Source organism: Tetrao urogallus (assembly GCF_951394365.1).
Source record: "Tetrao urogallus genome assembly, chromosome: 17".
In the NCBI taxonomy this organism is placed as follows: domain Eukaryota; kingdom Metazoa; phylum Chordata; class Aves; order Galliformes; family Phasianidae; genus Tetrao; species Tetrao urogallus.
In genome coordinates, this window is record NC_136830.1 from 6283304 (window position 1) to 6306249 (window position 22946).

Consider the following 22946-nt stretch of genomic DNA (forward strand, 5'->3'; position numbering starts at 1 on the left):
AGAAGGAACAACGTGGCTTCAATATAATTACCAAAAATCTCAACCCAGTGACAGCAAGATTAAACTCCTTGCAATATTTACCCCCCAGCACTCAGAAAATGAGTCTCTGAGAAGAGAAAAATCTGCAAAATGAGCCCTTGCATACTCCAGATTCACAGAGACTCAAGCAGCACAGGCAGCAATGCCTTTCACCTGTGTCATTCTCAGACCCTCAATGACTGACTTACTCTTTGCGGAATCCAGACTGGCTTTCCTTACAGGACACAATTACAAACGCAGCCCCAGGAAAATTAACATCCATGTTGACTTTGGATTCCGAAATTGGGAATTCCTCAGCAGGAAACTGTTCTGGTGCAGTCTGTAATGCAACATTTCATAATGAAAGCCCCCAGGCAGCAGCAGCAAACCACCTGCCTCCTCTTCTTCAAGTAAAATATATCACTACAAGAAATGATGTAGTGTGAGGCTTCTTCATTTGAATATGATCTGCTGTACTGCTACTGCTCATGCTTTCTGTGTCCCCAGTACAACCAAAATAGTGGTATAACCCAGCTAGAGAAACAATTCAGCCTGACAGACGCTATTAAGAAAGTTGTGATTCTGCGATTACAGAAGTTAGAATCACATACAAACCAAAGGATTCTTACACAGAAGGCAGGCCCTGAGAACAACACTGCTCTCAAGAAATTACTAAATACTGTACCTGCAAAAAGGAGCAGATCTGTTTCGTGAGATCTAACAGGCTCTCCTCTCCTTGATGCAGAGTCCGAGTGATGGCAACAGTCAGCCACTCTCTGATGGCCTGTGAATTGCCCTGGTAGAAGAGGTCTGTGGCAGCACAGTTTTGGGAATGGATGCAGTGTTGCAGTGACTGGGCCAAAAGAATGGAACTTGAACTGATTGTTCCATCTGTAACATGTAAAATAGAACAAATTTGGAGATCAAATTTTTATGCACTCTGTGAAGTAGACAATGGAAAAATAAGTTCTTAAATACTTGGACACTACAAACTGTTACTTTCAATCCTGAGCAAGTGCAATCCTCTTCCCAAGGGTCAGCAGTAGAAACGATCCTTCCACGACCAAACCTACTTCCTAACACGGTTGGTTCCAGATGGGCTAGCCCTCTAAATGCCAGCTGTATTCTGCATCTGTCTTAAAGCCACCCTCAGGGAGGCCTGTCAGACATATGCTGAGCTGTAAGAGTTCACAGCTGCTTTGTTTTGTTCCACATGCAAAAACAGACATCTTCATTTACTGCATAAATACAGCAAAGACAAATGATCAGCTTTCTTCCATACTCATTCTACATGAGGTGAAGGCAGCTTCATCTGTCCTCAAGCTGTCCCCATATACAGACAAGACAGCTTTGAGTGGGTATCAAGCCAACATCCCATGGTTGTCACTCTGGAGTTAATCAAAAAATCAAAATGCAGAGCACAAAGGAGTGGGCAATTCACCAAAGTCCCAGTCTGGAAATTGCATATATCAGCATAATCTGGATTAGACTACTTTTTAACTAAAAAAAGGAAAAAGAAAAGCTTGTAAATTATTCTCAAAGCCATGCAAAGTAATGCTGTACTCCGCAGAAGGTTGTTACAACGCAGCATCTGTTAGAGGTAGCCAAGTTTCAAAGTCATTGAAGGAGTTAAGAGCACTGTCTCCAATGGCAGCTACTTGCTTTCAATTATTGACAGCTTACGTTTAGCATTTCCTCTTTCCTCCTTATGTCTCAGCCACATTATGCATCTCTTTGCATGCAGAATAGCTTTGTCACAATAATTGCCTTTATTAACACTCACTTGAATTAGCCCAAGATCCTTTTCCATGATTCAGCACATACATTCTCTAATCAGATCTGTGATTCCAGTAGGAAAAGGACAAACCACTTTGTGAAATGAAGAATAGTTGAGTTTTGAAGACTGAGACCCAACTGGCATTTAGTTTCCTTACAGGTATCCCATATGGATACTCCCCTCACCCCCACCCCACCCCGCTCAACAGAAGGCCAACAGCAACACAGGGACAGCAGCACTCTGAATGGAATCTCAGGAGAGTCTCTGAACTTCCTCGAGCACACGTAAATTCAATCATTAGCAATAATTTAAATTCAGTATCGTATCATTAAGGTAATAACATCACAGAGCCCATTGAGACAATTAACAATTAATTAGTGCCCAACCTCAGATTTCTTTTGGCCACAGAAAACCACCGTATCAGAGAAATAGCTGTGATAAAAATCAGCGTTTACCAGGAAGAGGTGGTGCAAGAAGTTGGTTGGACAGCAACTGCAGGTGCTCCAGAGTGATGTCACGGATAGCAGGGATATGGAACAGACGGGTGAACATATGTGGAGATTTGGGGGCAAAAATGTTGAGGAGAGCCATGCGGCAGTACAGCTTGGCCAGCGCAGCTTCACTTCTCAAAAGCTCTCTAGAGAACACAAAGATCAAAACTCTTCAACACCCTTAACACACAATCCAGTAAGCTGCCTTTGAATCCAAACAGTTTATTCTCATTAATGGTTCAAGTAAATCCAAATCTTTTTTAGTCAGCCCACCTAAATAAAAAGTACCAAATTAAGGCTTTCAAATTAGAAGTTCCACAAAGCAAGTCCAGGATTCTTGAGCCCTCAGAGATCAATTGACTGATGGGACAAGAAACAAAAGCTTCAAAGATGATACCTGTTAGGCAGACACATGTAAAAACACTTTCACGTGGCTAAGTCTTATTCAACATTTAAGAAAACATGCCTGTCCCCTCCTCTGTGACATCATTCTACCTTTTTTTGTAAATTTAAGCCCCAGGAAATTGCTCAGGTTGTGCAAAACCAGCTGCATGTTACTGATGTTTAAAAAAAAATGTTTTACTGCTTCACGTCTTTAAAACCTTAGGGAGAAAAATACCCATTTAAAAAACAAACAACTGTTTTAGTAAGAGAGAAGATCCTGTCTTCATACAAATCAGATAACGTGCTGTCGTGAGTGCATCTTTCCTACCAAAACCCCACGTATAACAATGTGGTAGATTGAATCAGGTAATCAGAAGTTCTCCAATTTTGCTTCTTTTCTTTACCTGTGAATTTGGATGTTGGTATTGTCCAGGGTAACCAATCCATTTGTTGCAGTCCTCCTATAACCAGCAGGAGGCCTTTCTAACATGTCAATAGGATACCAGTATCTTACCAGCACTCCCTCACTTCTGAGATAGGTCTCTACTTGTACCAGTTCATTCACCTGCAACACCACAAATAACACTGTAAAACACAGGGTTTTTTCCTTCAAAAAAGTGCACCAGGTCAGTACTGTAAGCACTGCAGTACACTTAATCATGACTGCACATAAACACGTACAAGCTGACACATTAAACACCCTTCCGTGCATCTTTACTCACTGAATCGACATCCAGGACGACACCATGAAGACCAAATGTCTTCAGCATTCCCCGAATAGCAAACTTGGGTAAAGCTGTTCCAACAGCACTGCTGGTGACGTTGTTACTGTCAGGAGAGCGAGTCACAACAGTGAGACCTGGGCAGAAAACAACACAGGGCTCAGCATCTTCCTCAGACTAACAGATTACAAAAGACATCCCAGGCACCAGGGCCCCTTGGCTTCCTGTTGCTTAACACGCTCGTGGCTGAGTTTACCTTTCCGTACTTTATCGATTGTAAACTTATTTGCTTCATCTTTGATATCCTCAATGGTAGGAAGGTAGAGGTCTCTTGGGATGCCTCCGTTTTCCTCGTACAGGAACTCCACAGTTTGTCGTGCTATATCAACCATTCCTGGCAGACAGAAAGGAAGGCTGGTTAATCTCCCCCCTCTGCTTGAAATGAACACCCTTGATGGCCTAAGATTGACTCTCCTCATTAACGTCCTAGGCAGGTGAGATATCCAATTCCTCAGAAAATCTCTCAGTACTCGATAGACAGGGAGCAGAGCTTTCCTGACAGGACTTATCAGAGCTCCAGCTTCTCACTTCTCACTCTGCTCTTTCTGAGACTTCCCCATAGATGTGTCATATTGGCAGAACTGTATTTGCTTACAAATTCTCTTTTACTGAAGTTCTTCAGAAGTTCCATGTGTAAATAATTCCTTCCCAAACCATTATTCCAAAGTATTTCTGGATCCATATCTAAATTCAGGGCACTACATCAGATTCTTCCACAATTTCTAAAACCATTTTCCTTGTTTAAAATAATCAATGCAAGTAAAAGGGTTAAGCAGGTTAAAATCATGACCTCAGAACAAATTGCAAGTTCTTGGCAAAAACAGCAAGTGAAAAAACTTATTTTCCAGCCCCAAATACAGTAAAACAAACGAAACGCAGATGCTATGATGTGCAGAAATGGCAAGGATAAAACAGCTGCATGGAGTGAAACACAGCCATACCTAACTGCAAGGCTCCTTTAATTTGATCCAGCCCAGATTTCCTCTCCGCCTCGTTACGGAATCTTCTTCTAATTGTAGGGAAAACTTTAGTTTCCCAGGCTTTAACCAGCAGAGCATAGTGGTCCTCCTGCAGAGAGGAAAAACATTTAGAGTAACAAAAAGGAAGAAAAGTTGTTAATTCCAGCTCTACTTTCCTTAAAATAGCATTGTAGCAAGAAACTTAAAAATCTGAATTACAAAAATCCATATTTAGACTACAAGGGATAGCAAGCAGTGCTCGCCACATTGCTCACCCTGGGAATATCATCATCATCGTCATCATCGCTTTCATCATCTGCAATAGGAGGGGGATGAGGATCAGGCCCTGACGTGATGAAGTTCTCATAGCTGAGTTCCATTTTGTAGTGACAAGACGTGTCACTGTCATACTCTGCAAAATACATACACAGATCTTGAGACCACAACAGGCCAGCAGGCAGGCAGAACTATTCAGTGAGATTTTTGAGATACGTTGCATCTGCAGAAAGGAAGATCTAAGATTATTATTTTTAACTGCCTTGTCTTAAGCAAAACAAGCGCATGCTTGCCAGTAATTACTGTACTGCTTTACCTAAGCAGGCAGTATCTACAAACAGTCAGAATGTGCTTGAGCCCTATTTAAGCGATTGTAATTTTTCTCTCAGAGCCTTTTAAACAACATCACCCATCACTTTACGTTGTTGAGCCGTAGCAACAGCAGCAATTCTGCAGGGAGGTCCGTGGGTCCCAGGGTCAGAAGCTATGCTGGTGCCAGCGTCATTATCGCTATCGGAAGCCATAGCAAACGGCAGCGCCTCGAAGTTGGCACTGATTTCTTCAGCCAGGTCAATGCACAGATCAGCAGCATTCCTGTGAGCTTGGCCTTCAGCATAGGCAAACTGGCGAGATCCAAAATTAGCACGGACTTTTGTGTTCTGCAACAAAGTACAGATAAAGAATTTAGATGACCCGGGGGTTTCTGAGGTCCTCCTGTTTACCACACAGCTTTCCCAGCGTTACTGGCTGTAAAACTGGATGCAGCTGGGAAAGTACTAAGCTGTCGACCACAAACTTTGAACTTCCTCTTTTTTCTCCCCTAACTTCAAGTCATAGCATATTTAGCTAATACACTTTGTGGCAAGGTGACCACTGGGAAAGAATAACAACAGAAGGGCTACTGGCACAGAACAATGCAGTGTCATCAAGTAGCTGCATGTCGAGTGTTCTGCAGGGGAGAAAGTTCCAAACAGTAACAATACAAATGTGCACACTGGGAAGAAAACGAGCGCTCGGAGTAATGCAATAAAGATAAAAACCACCACTCTACTGTTCTATAGCTAGAAATATTACATAGAATGGACTGAGCTGGCTTTATTTAATACCTGTAAAAGAGTATTAAAAGTTCAGCATGACAATTTGAGCCTTACCTCAATTCAATTACCAAAATGACACATCTATCAAACAAGACGTTTATGTTAAGAACTTGCCTTTTTCTGTATGTGAACAATTGGCCACATTCCACCAGAGACATCTTCTAGGTATGGCCCAAGTCGCTGCCCACAGTAAGTAAAATAAACTCTGCCTTTAGCAGGCTGCCCCGGTGGGGGTGGAGTTCCTTCTGTTCTTTCCCATCCAATTCCAGCTACATCACCTATCAAAACACATCATCATCATCAAAAGAACAGCACAGATTAACCTCTTGTCTCACCTACAGTTTCCCTTACATTCAGGGAATGTTTTTGATGCACCAGTTAAGCTAGTTAGCTGTCCTCTTACATACCAGGGGACAGAGTGACATCCAATCGAACGCTCTTCCACTGCAGCAAGCTGGAGCCATTGTAATGCACTGCTCGCCCATTGCTAAGAATTGATACAAGAAGGAGGAAATTAACAAGAGCTCTGAACTGATTACAACAGCAACTGAAGTCTACACAACTACAGTACAGGCAAAATTCTAAATGTACCTGCTGCCTGCCACAACGAGCTTATAACATTCTCTCTAAGGAGCATACAAGTGTACTGAGCAAGACTGATTTTTGATGTGCATCTCCAACATACTTATGAAAAAGACAGGTGCCCACTGGGTTTGTCCAAGCCCCATCCCGTTTTTCTGCCTCTGTAGCAAATCCGAATGAAACTATGGGACCAGTGTCATCATCTGTATCTCCATAGGAAACTATTTCAATTTCCCAGTAGAATGATGGTGCCTAGAAATAGAGAGAAGTTTTTTTACAAGCTATAGGCAAAATAGAAAAGTTTTACTTTTCATGCATTACTAAATATTAAGCGAAGAAGCTGCTGTATGGTTGTCAATTCTTACCTGCACAGGAACTGGAGAAGTGGCATAAATGAATGTGCCCCGAGGAAGTCCCCCACCTGCACTGGGATCAGCCAGAAAAGTCACAGCAGCAAGATGTGATGAAAACATGCATGCTCGTACTGGGGGAAACACTCTCGATGGGCTCCAAGTGATTTCTTTGGGCTGTAAACAGGAACAGATTACTCCAGTTGCTGTTGAAGTCATCTCACGTAATTCATTAATACATTCTTTTATAAAAGGCACGTGAGCACGAACTACTAAACTACCACCAAGACATCACATCCCAGCACAGGAACTCATACGAAATGAAACACCTCTAGAAATTCAACCAGCTTGGCTCCAACGCCACAGGCAGAGCTCCTGCCTTCAGTGGCTCACTCATCTGTGAGGGCACCCTGTTCATCTCTGCTTCTGTGCTCACCTGTCTTCTGTCGGCCTGGAGTGGAGGAGGTGGGGGTCGAGCACAGTCACGATACAACATCCTTAACCTCTCACACTGCATTTCTACAACAGTGAGCCTCTCCCCTGTAACAAGAAACCAAACCAAGTCACGAGGTTCCAAGCAAATCTAGTTACTCTGAATCCAACAATTCCATTTTCATAGCTGCAGTAGAAACAAATACACCATTTACATTTTAAGATACATAATCAAATACTGCCTCACCTCATTAACAAAGAACAGTAAGGACAGAATCCAATTTATACAAGCAATAGTTTTCCTCACGTTTAATTTCTAATTAAATTAGAAATTATTTGCTAATTTGCTTGTTAGCAAATACATTATTACGTTAAGACACAGAGGTCATTTACTGAGCAAACTTACAGCACAAAAAAAGCAGGAAGTCAAATTAACTTATGCTTACTGTCAAAAATCAGCACATTCCCTTTCACACCAGAGATCATCCGCTTGGCTCCTACCCTAACATCCTCCGCCTCAACCATTTCTCCTCTACTGAGAGGCTCTGAAATGTTCCTAAACTTGCCCTTGAACTAGGACTTCTGCTGGGCTCATTGCTTATCCTTAGACAAAAGGGAAGGAAATCAAGAGCTAAATGAGGAACATAGGTAACCACTGTAAAAAGCTGAAAGTGGATCATAAATAGAAAAAACGTAATGATGATATCAAAGATACAGAGCAGCTTACAACAGAAGCAAGTGCAGTGAAGTCTTTGGGTGTACCAGATCTCTATCCAAGGACTTGTGCCTTCTGTGACAGTGTAATCATATTCTGGCTAAACTTTATACCTAATGCTTAAGTGATTTAGTCTGATTATTAGCTTTTACATTACTTCCACAACAGCTCTACAAACTATGACAAGACATACAGTACTGTGGTAGCTTTCATAAACCAAGCAGCTAGAGGACAAAATATTGAAATGATTTCAGAAGCCTCTGAACTGAACACGACAACAAAGCTGCAATGATGTGCTGTATACCTACCAGGGCTGCATTCCTGTGCTACTAAATTAAGAACCTCTACAGCAGCTGGGCACTGTTGAATGAATTCTTCACAGAATGAACTGTCTTCTAACAGCTGAGCCATCACCAGGCATGCTCTTAACAGAAAAACAGTATGTTTTATGCATTACAAAGGCATACACTGAATTCATCACTGTATTCACCTCTATTTAACTCTGGACTATTTTTAAAAGACAGAATGTCTACTGCATTTCTTTGCCTTTTTTCAGCTATCTATGGGAACTTTTACAGTGATAACATTCCCTCCCCTCCTAATGTCCACCTGCATGAAGGTATCTGCTCAGAGCACTGTCAGTATGACTTCATTCCTGGTACTCTCAACAACATCCAGGCACTACATGTAACTAAGGAAGCATACAGGAACTTCTGTGCTGTCCCTGTCGTGTCAATACCAACAGAAGAACTACAAGAACCCTCACAATTTGCTCGTACTTCTGACTGGAGCGCAGCACAGAAACAACAACTCACCTGGTTCTTATTTCAGCAAGGAGCCGGACCACTGCCATTACTGGAGTTGAGCCATCTCCTGTTGCAGGAAGTGAGGTGTGAATAGATAGACTTCCCTCCTGAGGAAGCAACATGGACTGGACTGCCTGTACTACCTTCTCAGTAATGGACAGTTTATGAAGAGGCAATGCCTGATGGTGGGGGGGCACGGTAAAAAGTTAAATTCAAGTAGTTAGTTTCTACGAAATGAGGGCGTTTTATTACCTGGAGTTAATGCTCATTTTGTACTATCACAAAACCAACACCAAACCCCAGCCAAAGAAGGAAAAGAAACCCCGCCACAGTACGCAAAGGAACATCTTTAAGCAGCAAAAGATGAACATTCGTATTACTTCAATGAGAACTTAAATACAGATATTGTTAAGAGATGTTTAAGATGAGGCAAACTTCAGCAAAACAGCTTTAATCAAAGATGAAACAGACTTTTGACATGCATCAGATTAACTGCCAGTATTCTGAAGAATTTTTTCAGTGAAGAAAAACCACAACTGATATCATACTGCATACTATACTTAATAAGCTACCGTACCTCAGATCTTGGAACACAGAGCCTAGATAACGGAATAGTTAAAGTGTCTGATGCTTGTGAGGTCTTTCTACTGTCTATAGTGGTAGGCGGAAATTTGACCGTTGCTATACCTTCTTGTTCATTAATTGATGCCACAACTCCAATGCTTCCTGCTATTCCTTTACCTAAAACCTACAACCAAAGAAGGTATGCATAAATTCCAGGACTCACAGACACAAAATGCTGAGTGTTAAACACCTCGCAGACTCAACACACAACTGCAATCTCCACAAGTGTCACTGAAACTGCTTCACGTTTGCAGGCAATCTGCACGCTGCTCTGCTGCTATGCAGAGGCAAAACACGGCCAGAAGAATCAACTGTCATCTAAAGGTATAAGATGTGAAAGGTGGGAGATTACCTGAACTTCAGAACCAATTTTAATTGTCTCCTTAAAGCCACCTAGAGCACAAAGAGCAGCTACAGCCTGTCGAGCAATTCTTTGAAGTTTAGCAAGCTTCCTTCCACTGCTACTTCCATTCTCCAAAATACTCTCTGCATATTTCCCAAGTTGTGGAATGTACATCAGAGCCCGAGACAGAACCTGAAGACAGAAGCAGAAACCCCAGATAATGACTTCAAAGTGCAATTCAAACAAAGCCCAACACCCCAGGCCTCCAGCCCACACAGTCTCAGATGAATTATTTTCGTTCTCAAAGTGAATTATGTAACTCCAAACATTCTAAGCCCTCTGAAGTGTGAATACCATCAAAGCCAGCTTTATTCCTTAATAAGTTTTAGAATCACAGAGATATATATACAATTTTAGCAAAAGTCTTTGCTAGAGGATTCAGCTTAAGCAACAGATGAGGTGTTACTGCTCTTAGAGGAACATAAAAGCAATGTGCTGTGTACTTTTTAGCCAACACTTGAGACCTTCAGAGGTCACAGCTGAAACGGCCCAACAGCAAAGGTAGAGTAACTACCCAGCAAAAGCAAGGCATCCAGGCCCACGCAAACTCAGAGTTACAGCTTTCATTCATTCTCAGAGTTACAGCTGCTGACAAGTAACAATATATTCTTTGCTACAGGATAATTTTTTACTATATATCTGACACCTTAGGTGGGATAGATACAGAGACTGGAAAGGGAAGCTGCCATGCAATCATCACACGTGCCTGTGAAAAGCGTTACAGATAGCAAATTGGAAAGGAGTAGCTCCTGCAAAACATGTTAAGTCCTCTTGATTACAATTTGATAACTGATCTTCTGTTTACTTACTTTTTCAGCAGTTGTTGTCCAAATTTGAGCTGCATTTGATTCTGGTGCCATCAACAAGCTATGCAGCAAAGCAATCACTTCTGCTGCCATGCTGTTTGCAACGTGACCACTGATGAATGGCCTTACAGGGTCAGTCCTACACAGCAAAGGGAACAATGTGCAAAGCAAGAGAAGGAAAGAACCGTTAGCTGTCAGTTATATGGGACAAAACCAGGAAGTTTATGAATCTCCAAGCTATTTTCTAGAGCACCAGAAGTACCGGTGCATAAGAACGTAGAGTGTCTGCTATGTACAGAATCCCAGTGACCTACCTGGCAAGCTCAGAATTTCTCTCTCTGCAAATAGATGTCTGTGCAGTCTTCTTCTTGTCCCCACTGGACATCCCACTGGTTGCTTCTGGATTGACAGTTTCTATGGGTGGCCCAACACTAACTATCAGACCAGACTGAGCCCACTTAGTTGCCTTGCGAAGAGCTGCAGCAGCTTCTTCTGTGATAACTTCACAGCAGCCACTCTGAAAATGCAGTTGTGAGAAGAGAAATACTAATGTTAGCTCTATTTAGTTACTCAATATTGGCATTTAACTCTCCTCCCTCTGCATAGAAGTACTGCAAACACATCAAAACATCCTTCTGTATATGTATTACCAGGCATGAGAATTTTTCTAATTGATCTATAAAGATTAGAGACCAACGAGGATTGAGTGCTTTTAGAAATTCCAGTCTTAGCTCAGCCTCTTTTCTGACCAAAAAAGCCTAAAAAAGCAAAACCAAAATTATTTCTGTTCAAGCATTCAAAAGCACATCTGAAAATATATGCAAAAATTGAGTTTAAACAGGTGATTTAAAATTCACACCAAGAATCCGCACTGAACACTTATGGAAAATGAATATTAAAGCAGCTTAAACACGACAGAGCAGGTAGAGAAAATATGAGTTGAAATTTTATTTTTGCATTTGCCACTATTTACATCAACAACTCCCTACTGCTAACACGGCATCCAGAGCTGTCCTCCTAACGTGTTCTGCAAAATACAAGAAGAACAGACAACAATATGCAGTGAGGGATTTAATACCAGTCGAAACCAAGTACTCCAATGGTCACCAGTTCAATAATTCCCTATTTCTTTTCTTACTTTAGTCATGTCACGATCCATTTTCACCACTTTCTCCATGTTGGCTCCAGTTCCTAGTCGGAAGGGGCGACCTTCTGAGCTACTGTCAGAGTGAACACAGAACACATCAGCTTTACTTGCGTTGGTGGAAAAAAGCGTCTGAACTACACAGACTAATTTAACCTATTATGCCCATCTTTAAACAATTTCAAATCAAATTCTGCAACAGAACTGATCAACACTAAGAAATATTTGATAATTAAGGACGCACCAAAGCGTACTGTAATTTGTGAAAGGAATTATTATTGAATTTAGCTATTTACTAACAATTTAGGTGCTGAGTTAACCTTCCAGCTAAGAACACTTAAAAATGCACTTTTTAGCATCATTTAAGACATGGATTCAAAACAGCCTCAGAGTAGGAAGAGACGTGACAAACAGTGCAGAATGCAGGAGATAAGAAGGTTGACAGCTTAACATTCTCTCAAATCCAAATCTCAATCGTTCTCTCAAAATCTCAAATCCCAAATCCAGGCAGACACGACTGCATATTAACAACACTGAAGAAGCTGTAATAGCAAGTTATTAGCCAGTGTATGCATTAAAAATACGACTTTAAAGCCATTTTGTTTCAACAGTTCTGTAAATCTACTCAGTCTTCAGTATCAATTATGACAACACATTCACTTCTGATGCAATACCACTTAAGTAGCTAACTTTTCACATGCTTTTTTCAGACACATCAAAATGTTCACATGCTCCAAGCCAAAAAGAAAACGTCACACTCCATCACAGCTTCCTTCTTTTATACATTTTGTACAATCTCTTTCAGCTTTGCTGCTCCGATCAATAGCGAAAACAAAAGACTGAAGTTCAAGAAACATTTAGATTCCTTCTGCTACTTCCTCAAGATTCAGGATAGCAGTATACATTTTCATCCATGTAGGATTATGCTGAGCATATGAACAATCCTTGTACTGCCTTATTGTTTACCAGGAAATACAACATACTGGGAAAACATCTTGCTTTCCCACTTCGTACTGTGTCTACCACACATTCTTCTACAGCTGTAGGACTTAGGAACTTCAGAAAAAAGGAACTGGTTGTTAATTCCAAATGAATGAATGCAGATTACCTCAGTAATGGCTGAAGCACTTCGTGGGATGACTGGTCTTCCCGTTTATGGATGAAAATAGAAAGTTTGCCATCCACTGCCTCACTTTCTTCTCCAGGGTCTTTATCACCTTTTATAGAACTCTTAGGGCTGCTTTTTGCTAAAGCAGTATCTGGTTCAGAAGCAGTTGGAGAAAGAACCGTCTGGCATCCTTGAAGTGAAAAGGAATGAACAAATAAACAGAGAGACAGACAGCACGAGAGTCGTCAACGAACTTTCTTGGCCTCAAAACTAATGCTGAAAACCCTTAAGATGCATCTAAAATGTCACTGCAACACAAGAGAGTGTGACAGAAATACCATGATCTTTGAACACCGACATATCATGCACCTTTTCCTACTCAAGCCTTCTGCCAGACTTGCTTAGCAATTTCTCAAATTAGCACGACACCAGAAGATGGTGGTACCTGGTACTACATAGTCTGCCAGCTTTGCTAAGAGCAGAGATGCAATCTTGGAGGCTGGGTCACTGGGATCATCTTGTTCGCTGTTCAGGGAGGGCACAGAGTAACTCCAGGGAGGCAGTTCTACATTTCCACAGTCTTCAACACTCATGAGAGGTAGAGCAGCACGACACAACTGAAGGATTATAAGAACCAGCTTTGGAGAGGGACGCTGATCCAAGAGAAGTGAGAGAAGTTTGGACACACAGGCTGGCTGGCTCAGGATTGCTTTACCTATGTGACTCCTGAAAGTGGGGGAAAAAAAAAGAACTGCTGCTTAAAAAAAGAAAGGAATACTTGATTGCAATAAAACAAATTTATTATTTAAAAGGCAATTAAAAAATCCATCTGAAAAGACTACAATCATTACACTTGATAGCACTGTTTAGAAACCAAGTCCAAATAAGGCTCAGTTCATGCAATGATTTGAAAGTTACCTTACCTTTGATACGTCAAAAACAACCGAAGAAAAAGAACACCCACCTGCTTTCATACACAGAAAAAAAAATGTCACAAACAAAGCCCCAGTACCTTGACAGGTCATTAAGAAGACTGAGAACATCTTGAAGCGCATCATTTCCTGCAGCTTGATTGCCACAACACTCTGTAGCTCGTGCAAGGTGATTGGTAAGAAGGCTGGAGACCTGACGAGCCAGGCCAGAGTGAACAGCTTCTGTTGAACCACCTTTAACAGCAATTCAAGAGCACAGTTAGAAACACAAAGACAAACGTACAGAACTACAAGTTCTGCTCCCATACACCAAATACAGTAACGTATTTGTTTGGCCACAGCACATTTAGACATAAAACATCACAACCTAAAGTAAAAATAAAGCCTAATACAACAAATACAACATTTGCATCCAATCAGGAAACAGCCGTGTGTCTGCACATGTATGCGTAGCATGAGTGTGAATCCCAGCACAGGAGGAACACACAAATGGTCACGCAAGGTCTCTGGGCTCTGTCACACATGGGCAGAGCCAAGTGGCAGACATGAAGTTACCACAGCACATACACACTCCTACAAGCACGGTTAAAACACAGTTCTCTTCATGCAGGAAAAACGGATACACTGCATAAGAAGTTTTTCTTCATGTCTGAAGCAGAAACAATTACCCAAAAAAATGAGAACACAAAAGAGCCCTCGGACTACAGAAGAATTAACAAAAAAAAAAAAAAAACAAAAAAAAACACAAAACCCCAGAGAACACCAACAAGAAAGCCAACTTATTTTTGTATCCATTTGTATAAGGAAAAAAAAGCCATGAAGTTAGCAGTAAGAGAACACTACTTTAAATCCACACTGATGCCACTTCTCACACTATAAAGCACACCAACGTAAGGCCAGCTGGCAGCATTCCTACCTTCTTCTTTCTCCCATTCAACACAGCGATTGGCCAGCACCTGAAAGGCAGCCCAAGCCATGGTGGCCACCTTCTGCTTCTTGGTTTGTTTTTCATTTGAACTGGATTCCGTCTGGCTGCTTAAGCTGCAGAGCCTGTCCATAAGCTGCACCAGACCACTACGTACCAAACACTTCTCTTCACTCCTGTATGAGAAGAGAAATTCAGATTTTACCAAAGTAACTTTCCAGTTAATAACAACAGATCCAAAAAGAACCAACAGCTTGCTCTTAACTCAGCAATTAATTACTTTGCAGAACAAGATGGTTTCATTTCTTCCTTACCCTCACCACAAAAAATCCTACACTGAGAAAACTTAAAAAAAATTCTGAGAAAGTTCTGTTTTCTTTTATAAGGAGGAATATATTTATACTATATAACGTTCTCCCTTAAAGTAAAAATCTAATAAGGACAAGTGCAGATCCTTCCCTTTCTGTATGAAACATTCATACCTTGTGTAAGGTATAGTGCATAAGAGGCCAATGCTATTTGCACAAGCAATGGGGTAGCGAGCGCACAGCGAGACCACGGACGTCATCGTCTCCCCAAAAGCTTCCTGGACTTGTTCCACCATCCCTCCACACGTCAGCTCTTCAATTCTGTTGGTGGTAAGACATGTGAAATAACAGTTTTCTAAGTTAAATGAAGCACACTTCCAAGCATGGCTTTACAAAAGTTATGATATTTTATGAGTTACCCAAAGAATATTTAGAAATAAACTGCAAATCTTTCTTTTCTCCCAATATGAAATACACGTAAACAAGATAGTATGGGAGTTTTACCTAAAATGTGACTAAAGTCAGGTAACCAAATTCTTGCAAAACATTTACCAAATTTAGATGACACAGTATTAGTACTGGCTACATTTACTAACAGTGCCTTATTAAAGTGAATTTAGTGTCAGTCTAGATAATATCCTATACCTGGAGGCATCACCTCAGCATGAGATGAAAGAAATCTACCGCCAAATAAATGCACTGAGGAAGTTTTTCATCCAACAAAGCCCAATGCAAGCGGGCGTTACAAGCTCAGTTCTGCAAACCTGATCTCTCAACCTTCGAGACACTTCTCACGGTCTGTCTTACGCAGTGCAAGTCACCATTTCCTACAGAGACCGAAGTATTCTTTTCAGAGCTACAAACCAACCTTGGTCCTCCCTGAAGCACCATGGTCACAGGGCCCACGAGGTGCGTCACCCCACCGACCCGCACGGCCGCAGTCAGCAGCTCCCTCATATGCACTAAGGCTTGCTTCCTCGTGTTGCCACGCCGCCACCTCGTCTGAGCAGCGAGCAGAAAACTGCTGCTGGATACCTACAACATCGGGTTGTTAATGAGACGCAAGCAAGGCACCTCAGCAAACAGGAGTTTGAGTTCCAGAGCAGGGCAGTTCAGCAGATTGAAAAGGGCATACCGCTTGGTCAGGGTTAGTTCCAATGAAAGCAAAGAGCTGCCCCAGTAAGACACTGTATGTAGGTTTATCTCTGCTATCCTCAATGGCCAGCGACTGCAGAAGAGTGAAAGAGCTGCTTCTGTGGCTGGTAACGTGGCGTCGCCTAAAGAACACGCAATATTAGACATGAAAACAGATAGTCAACACCATTTTAAAAAGAACAAGTGATATGCTTGCAAAGTTTATAATAATAAGTTTTTACCAACACAAGCCATGTTATTGTGAAGCAGCTTAGTTGAATAAAGCCTTGTGTACCTTTGACTTGATCGAGCAAACTCGATATCTTCATTACCGATCATTTCTAAGTCAGATGGTGCTGACATACTGCGAAGGAAGACGGGCTGGCGCACCGCGTGAGATATCACTTTTGTTTCAGATGCAGACTTACAGGCTGCAATATTACATAACATGAAAGCACATTACTCCTGGTGCAGTAGGTTATTTACAAACTGCTTTTGAAAATCATTATAGCAACAACGAAGAAAACAAAAGCTCAACTTAATTTACTGTAGAAGAGCTGATTTAATTTGAAAAAGTAAATACGTTCAGTTTTGAGGGAAGAGAAGAAGAGGAATAAATTATGTCTTCGAGACAGAGGAAAATAAGACAGAAGTACAATACCAGTAGTGAGACATTTACCTGGAGTCTCTGCAGGGGTTCCAGATATACTTCTCGTGATACCAGACTGGGCTGCAATAGTGACGTGCAGCAACAGCTCTGCCCTGTTCATCAAGCTTTTAACTAATGCTTTTGTTTTTGCTAGGGGGTGGTAAGTCCTCTGTATCAGTGAATTCACCTCTTGAAAGAACTTCTCCCTGAGATTGTGATAAAGGAAAATAGAATTACTCAATTATATTGTAATGCCTTCTGAAATACTACAAGAAAAAATATTTTAAAGACAGCGACACAATATTATTTATGCTTACAAAGCAGGAAAAAGGTAATAACAATTTGTTACATCAGTATTCACAGCTATAGAGACTAATATTAATATGTTTAGGCAGGAAAATTAAAAGTATGTGCATTTATATTTGTATTTGGAATTTCATTTGAATGTTTTCGTTTCCCAAGATTGCTTTTCCCCTTTAAGTTTCCAAGCCTTTCAATGAATTTAGTAATTGTTTTGAAAACATTTAAAAACGGTGTGAAAAAGCAGCCATAAGTGTCAGAGGGCGTGCTGGGATTTAAAGGCCAACCTCATTAAGCATTTTATGCACAAATGCAAACTTCAACCCCACACAGTTCCTTACAGAACTCACAGAAACTTCACGACTTAAAATGCAGTGTGCTCAGCATCCAGCTACCAACCTCAGTGCCAGGACCACATTCTCAAGATCAGTTCCATCAAAAGAAACTTCCTTCATAGAACACAGAAGTTCCAGTTCTTTCATCTTGCTCTAATCAAAGTGAAGGAAAAGGATGAATGTGTATTGAGAGAGCAGTAAGAAGCATGAGCACACACAGCAGCCACAGTGCTTTACCTCATTGAAGTGATAATCATAGAAGAAGGGAGCGTTGTTCTCCAGCTTCCCATGCATGGCGTCATCGACCTCACTCTGCCACTTCTGCTCCAGCTCAGCCACGCTCTGAAGAAATAAATAACACTGCAGATGCCTACTCTTAAGGAATACAAGGGCTCTATAAAGAAGAAAACCGACTTCCTGCATTTTTAGATTTCTAACATGTTCCTAATACATCTTTATTCTCAAACAAACTAAAAAACCCTCTTATTTTATAGTTTTGTACCTGTAATTGTCTCTCCATGGCATTTAGCTTCTTAAAAGTCTCTCCCATAATTTTACAAAGTAAATCATATTCTTCTGCATGCTCTTCCTGATACTGGAAGTTTATCAGGGACTGGAGTGCATCCACCAAATTCAGATGTTTAATCACACATGAAACTACCATCTCCTCCATTACTTCGGGCTGAATCACTTCCCTAGGGTTAGAAGCAAAGCCAAGCTGATTAAGCAAAAATAACAGACAAACTTGGACAACTCACATTGACAGCTTGCCAGGCACTGCAGTGACAGACAGGTATGTACAGCACATCAGATGCACACCACCAAGCTGACAGGCAGTTTTTTGTTGTTTTTTTTTTTAATAAATACTTTGGTACCAAACATCTCAAACAAAAACCAAGTTAAAAAAATAAAGCAATGACTACTTACTTTATGCTAGGTCTAAATTGAGGCCGAGCACGTCCAGAAATTTCCCTGAGTTTAATCATGATTCCTGGAGGCAGCCTAATCCTAGGCAGATCGAAATAGTGTCCAATGGGAGGCACTAGCACATCAGAAGGATAGGTAAATTCTCTGTCCTCATCTATAGTAAGAGGCAGTGGAGAAGGACTTGGTGTAAGGGCTGGAGATATTACACCATTAGCTTCCACCTGCCATTGGCACCTGAAAACACAAGTCAACAAGAAAAGGATGTGGGTTCTGTTTTTTTCCCCTCAAAACCTCCCTCCACATTCAGAAAGAAGCGTTAGGGGAAAAAACATTACAAGGATTTATACCCAGCTTTATTTCATAACACTAAGTTCAATAAAAGCCACACGCCCCAGTTCTCCTCTCCTTACTCTAAAGGAAACCTCTGTTCTACAGAATATTTCCTCCCTTTTGAGCAACACGGAACCACTGAACAAACTCTGCATCACACCTTAAACATGGGATTTGAGCACAACTACAAAATCTTCCTTCAGAAAACGCAACGTCAGATGAAATTTTTGCCTGTTTACCTTTGTAATAGCTTAGATCTCAGAAGCTCTTGGCAGGTTTCTTCATCTTTGGTAATTTCTGGCCCATTGTATAAAATCCGAAGCATAGAACAAGCTAACACAGAAAGGCCAAGTGCCAGGTCAACTAAGAAGGGCAGGCCTCCTGACACGTCCTCTGAAGACTCCTGCAGTAGGAACAGCAATGAGTTGCACCACCCCACAAAGTCCCTCCCTCATGTATTTCAAAACAGCATCTCTTATGGAGAGAAGTACTGGAAGAACGCTCCCATGATCAAAAGCAATGTATTAAGAATAACTCAAAACAACAAATAAAAAACAGCGAAGGTGGTTTTGGTTCAGTCAGTCCTTGGCCCGACTCTCTCTCACCACACAGGCCTAGTCCTCACTCCTCAGTAGCAGGATTCAAGTTCCCCCCACTCTCCTTTACAGCCTGGTATCATTATAATCATTTCTGTAGAGAAATTCTCATCTATAAACAGCAATGGATGCTAATGTGACTTCATCCCAGCCAGCACCAATGACACGAGACACACATTTGGTGATAACTGTCTTCATAATACATTAGGAATGCTACATGCCAAAGGGCACCTCGAGTTAAGGATGCTGAAACTTAGATCCTACACACCTAAACATGAGTCCAAAATAAGCTATTACTGTTCTGAATTTTAGCATTTAACCTCAGTTTTAAGTACATTTCTATTTGATCTCAAGTACGTAACAGAAGATAGATTTAAGCTGAACCTGTCATGTTTGAGTACCTGTGCTCGAACAGTGCAAGCAAAGCCCCACATAGCTTTGTCTGGAGTGTTGTGCTCACGACCACTCCTCATTTCAAAGGAGAAGGTGACTGTATCTCCTTCCACCTTAAAATTTTGAAGGGGAGGAGGAAGGAAAAAAAAAAGAACAAACACAAACAAGAGATTTAATTAAGAATTGAGGCAAACAAACAAGCTTTTCATAAAAGTGGCTTATTTTACGGGTTAATGTTTTTAATGAACATTATTTAAGCATTTCTTTGATCTCCAATTGCATACTCAGATTTAAGAAATAGATTTCCTTTCTGTAAGAGCATCTTTTAGTGGACAACGTGATTTTAATTGTGCCGTTGGCTAAGCATAGTAAAGCAACAAAGAAAAGTTGTTGGAGAATCACAAGAAGAATTTATCGGGTCAGTTCGCGTTACGCAGCCTCATTTTTCATCAAAATGCTTTTGTCATTTGTCTGCAAAAATCATGCAAGGTGGGAAGACAACCAAGCTCTTCAAGGAGCAGAATGTCAAGGCATTAGTAGAAGATTTTGCTAAAAGAATATCACAAAGAATCAAGGCCTGAAAATTCACCAAAATCCTGTTGTTACAAACAACTGTCTGGGATGGCCTTCCAGATCATCACTTCGTGTTCTTCTTTTGGCAATTCTATTTGGTTAGGTATATAAGCTCAGTTCTCATATGGGACAACACAGGAGCACAAACGTGTGAGAAAAGAACCAACACGTGGCATACAGTATGAGGGAATGTACCACAAAACTCTTGAAATACTGAAGTTTTGACAAGCATGAGGCATTTTTTTTTAATCAACTTTTACAGCAAAAAGTATCTGATGTAATTTTAAAACCCAACACAAATGGTTGGAAAGTTGTTACGTTTGCCACTTGTTAAAGGTGACCCAAAACCTAAAAAACAAAAACTGAGAAAATAGCAATCCTAAGAAAACATGCACTGCCTCAGAGCAGGCCAGAATTCAACCCACGCAGACGTACGCATGAGAACAGCAGTGCCAGAGGTTGCAGGACTGGAAGCCACCTCTAACGAGTTCCAGTAAGACGCAGTAAGTAAAACAGATAAGCTCAAAGAGAAGCATCACACACAACAGGTGGACAAGTTTACGGATACGCCCTTGGAAATAGCAGCCCACTTAAGAGCAGCTCTGATCATGGAAAATCGTAACACTTAAAAGCTTGGACTTCATTGCTACAAGGGTTAAAACAGCGTTGACATGATTCCCAAAGAGGATTTTTCTATGTGGAATATTGTGGATTGTAATACTGTACCTTTACTAAGTCCTTCGGCCAACCAGTTCCTAAGACACTACGGCTGCCATATCCCAGTGTATTGCCTCCATACTCAGCAACCTTCCTACTGTTTGTGTTAGGACCAGCATAGATCACCAACTTCAAAACATAAAATACACTGTTAGACTGTAAGAGAAAAACAAGAAAATCTAATAATAATAATAATACTTAGCACTTACACCGCGCTTCTTATTTTCAAAGCGCTTTATCTACATTAACAAATCCTCACAACAGCCTTGTGAGGGGAGTTGGCAAGTATTATTATCCCCATTTTACAGATGGGGAAACTGAGGCAGAGAGGAAGTTCAGTGACTTGTCCCCAAGGTCACACTGCGAGTCAGCAGCACAACCAGGAAAAGTCCTAACTTCCAGTCCTCACGCTGAGCCAACCAGAACATACTGCCTCTTAAAACAAAGGGATTGATCCTGCTCCCATCAAAGTTGGTGTTTCATCAGCCACTTCACTGGGAACATGATGAGGCCCAAAGTTTTCTGGAGGAACTCAACCAGTCATGAGCAACAGTGGGGAGTGTCAGTATTGCAGGATATTCATCTGCAGTACTGAGGAATACAGGGCAACAATCAGAAAGCTGCACAAGTATCTCTGATTACTTAATGAAAAAAAAAAAATGAACAGTGCCATCAACTTTCTTGAAGTTGAAGACACATTAACTCATGTAAACAAGCCATTTATCACCAGAAAAAGTAACTATTCCAGGTCTGCCCAATTTAAGTAAACTGTACTGATCTACAAAGTAGGCAGCTGGTTTAAATTTTAGTAAGGAAAACTGAACAACAAGAATAAGAAGGCACCCTGAGAATCTGAGCCATCATGAAACGGTTACGAAAGGGAAAAAAGGCCTGTACCTCTGGAGTACAGAGTACTCAGTACCCTCAGTATCTAATTACTACCATTCCTGACATCTGCGGTGAATATTTGTCATAAACAGAATCTAACTCTTCAAAGAAAATTCTCGCTGCTAATCTACAACCGTTGGTTACTGTGTTCTGAACCAACACCAGAGGAATTGGGCACACGCTTTTTGTTTCTACAAGAATAATAGAAATGAAGTAGGAATCATTTATCTTCCATCTCAGTACCTCTTCACGTTAATGTTTTTACATTATATAACACTTGAATCTAGTCTTCTCTGTGCTAAGATGAAACTCAAGAACTCCTTTGAAAAGTTATTCACATTTGTGCAATATAAGAAATAACCCCTCAGCATCCCTGTACTTCAGAACATAAAAGCAAGCAGACTGTGACATTACAGCATACGTTCATCTTCTGCCAATAAAAACCTCCTTTGCTATCCTGACCACTGGCAGTAAAACGCCCAGAAAGCTGAGGGGCAGAAAAGATGAAAACAGTGCTGCTGACAGCAATACACACAGAGAGAATCTGAGTTGGCATGGGCTTACCTTATCGTAATCATACTGTGAAGAACATCTGTTGTCAAATCTAAGATACAAACAGCGGGCTCCTGGTATGTGCACAGTTTCCTTAAATTTATAGTTATCCCTGACCGGATGAACTGTTTCTACAGTCTTCCCAGCAGCCCAAGGAGCAGGGATCTTCAAGCCTGTAAGAAAACCTGGCTCTTCTTTCTCCTCCAGCATTCTGAAATAACAGTGGGAAATTAGTCCTAGAATTCACACGTGGGTTTGTGCCATATATTCAAACCACACAGTATTTGAAAACACCTCTCTGTATTGATACAGAGAACGTGCTGAATTTAAACAGCATGAACTGTCTACATTAGAAATAACTTCGATAACTCCAACTCATCACATCTGAGCTTTTCCCTCTGGTACACTTAATTTGGATATCGGAAAGCATAAACAGTAAGTAAACAAAACTATATAGAGATTCTAGTATGTGATTGTCAAGACTAAATAAAAATCCCTCTGGACCAGCAAGGTTGCTTATACTGCTACAAAATATACTTTGTGCTTCACTGAAGGTTGGAATTCGGGAAGGGGAAGAAAACTTTGGAGTTTTCATGTAGAATATTGTACATTATCTCATGTTGATACCACACG

At 41.0% G+C, this 22946-nt stretch overlaps 1 protein-coding gene across 2 annotated transcripts in view; it reads right to left on the reverse strand.

The window, feature by feature from the left end:
* The window catches only part of HECTD4 (HECT domain E3 ubiquitin protein ligase 4), a gene marked incomplete at both ends in the record, with an annotated part of 63381 nt that overhangs the window by 11891 nt on the left and 28544 nt on the right, over nucleotides 1-22946 (reverse strand). Inside the window, 38 exons of one of the 2 annotated variants that reach the window (XM_079544028.1) lie at nucleotides 228-358; nucleotides 704-909; nucleotides 2251-2432; nucleotides 3075-3235; nucleotides 3393-3529; nucleotides 3649-3786; nucleotides 4394-4520; nucleotides 4687-4823; nucleotides 5109-5346; nucleotides 5899-6062; nucleotides 6192-6271; nucleotides 6470-6618; nucleotides 6732-6893; nucleotides 7153-7256; nucleotides 8172-8287; nucleotides 8679-8848; nucleotides 9247-9417; nucleotides 9646-9828; nucleotides 10506-10641; nucleotides 10817-11019; nucleotides 11641-11722; nucleotides 12755-12944; nucleotides 13200-13480; nucleotides 13767-13920; nucleotides 14603-14787; nucleotides 15094-15240; nucleotides 15788-15954; nucleotides 16055-16196; nucleotides 16349-16484; nucleotides 16733-16908; nucleotides 17402-17490; nucleotides 17575-17679; nucleotides 17840-18032; nucleotides 18265-18498; nucleotides 18834-18997; nucleotides 19592-19696; nucleotides 20883-21002; nucleotides 22326-22524. In XM_079544028.1, coding sequence (XP_079400154.1) covers nucleotides 228-358; nucleotides 704-909; nucleotides 2251-2432; nucleotides 3075-3235; nucleotides 3393-3529; nucleotides 3649-3786; nucleotides 4394-4520; nucleotides 4687-4823; nucleotides 5109-5346; nucleotides 5899-6062; nucleotides 6192-6271; nucleotides 6470-6618; nucleotides 6732-6893; nucleotides 7153-7256; nucleotides 8172-8287; nucleotides 8679-8848; nucleotides 9247-9417; nucleotides 9646-9828; nucleotides 10506-10641; nucleotides 10817-11019; nucleotides 11641-11722; nucleotides 12755-12944; nucleotides 13200-13480; nucleotides 13767-13920; nucleotides 14603-14787; nucleotides 15094-15240; nucleotides 15788-15954; nucleotides 16055-16196; nucleotides 16349-16484; nucleotides 16733-16908; nucleotides 17402-17490; nucleotides 17575-17679; nucleotides 17840-18032; nucleotides 18265-18498; nucleotides 18834-18997; nucleotides 19592-19696; nucleotides 20883-21002; nucleotides 22326-22524 — 5964 coding nt within the window. Of the gene's footprint in view, nucleotides 1-227; nucleotides 359-703; nucleotides 910-2250; nucleotides 2433-3074; nucleotides 3236-3392; nucleotides 3530-3648; nucleotides 3787-4393; nucleotides 4521-4686; nucleotides 4824-5108; nucleotides 5347-5898; nucleotides 6063-6191; nucleotides 6272-6469; nucleotides 6619-6731; nucleotides 6894-7152; nucleotides 7257-8171; nucleotides 8288-8678; nucleotides 8849-9246; nucleotides 9418-9645; nucleotides 9829-10505; nucleotides 10642-10816; nucleotides 11020-11640; nucleotides 11723-12754; nucleotides 12945-13199; nucleotides 13481-13766; nucleotides 13921-14602; nucleotides 14788-15093; nucleotides 15241-15787; nucleotides 15955-16054; nucleotides 16197-16348; nucleotides 16485-16732; nucleotides 16909-17401; nucleotides 17491-17574; nucleotides 17680-17839; nucleotides 18033-18264; nucleotides 18499-18833; nucleotides 18998-19591; nucleotides 19727-20882; nucleotides 21003-22325; nucleotides 22525-22946 lie in introns of both variants that reach the window. The other variant, XM_079544027.1, reaches the window with a different exon arrangement.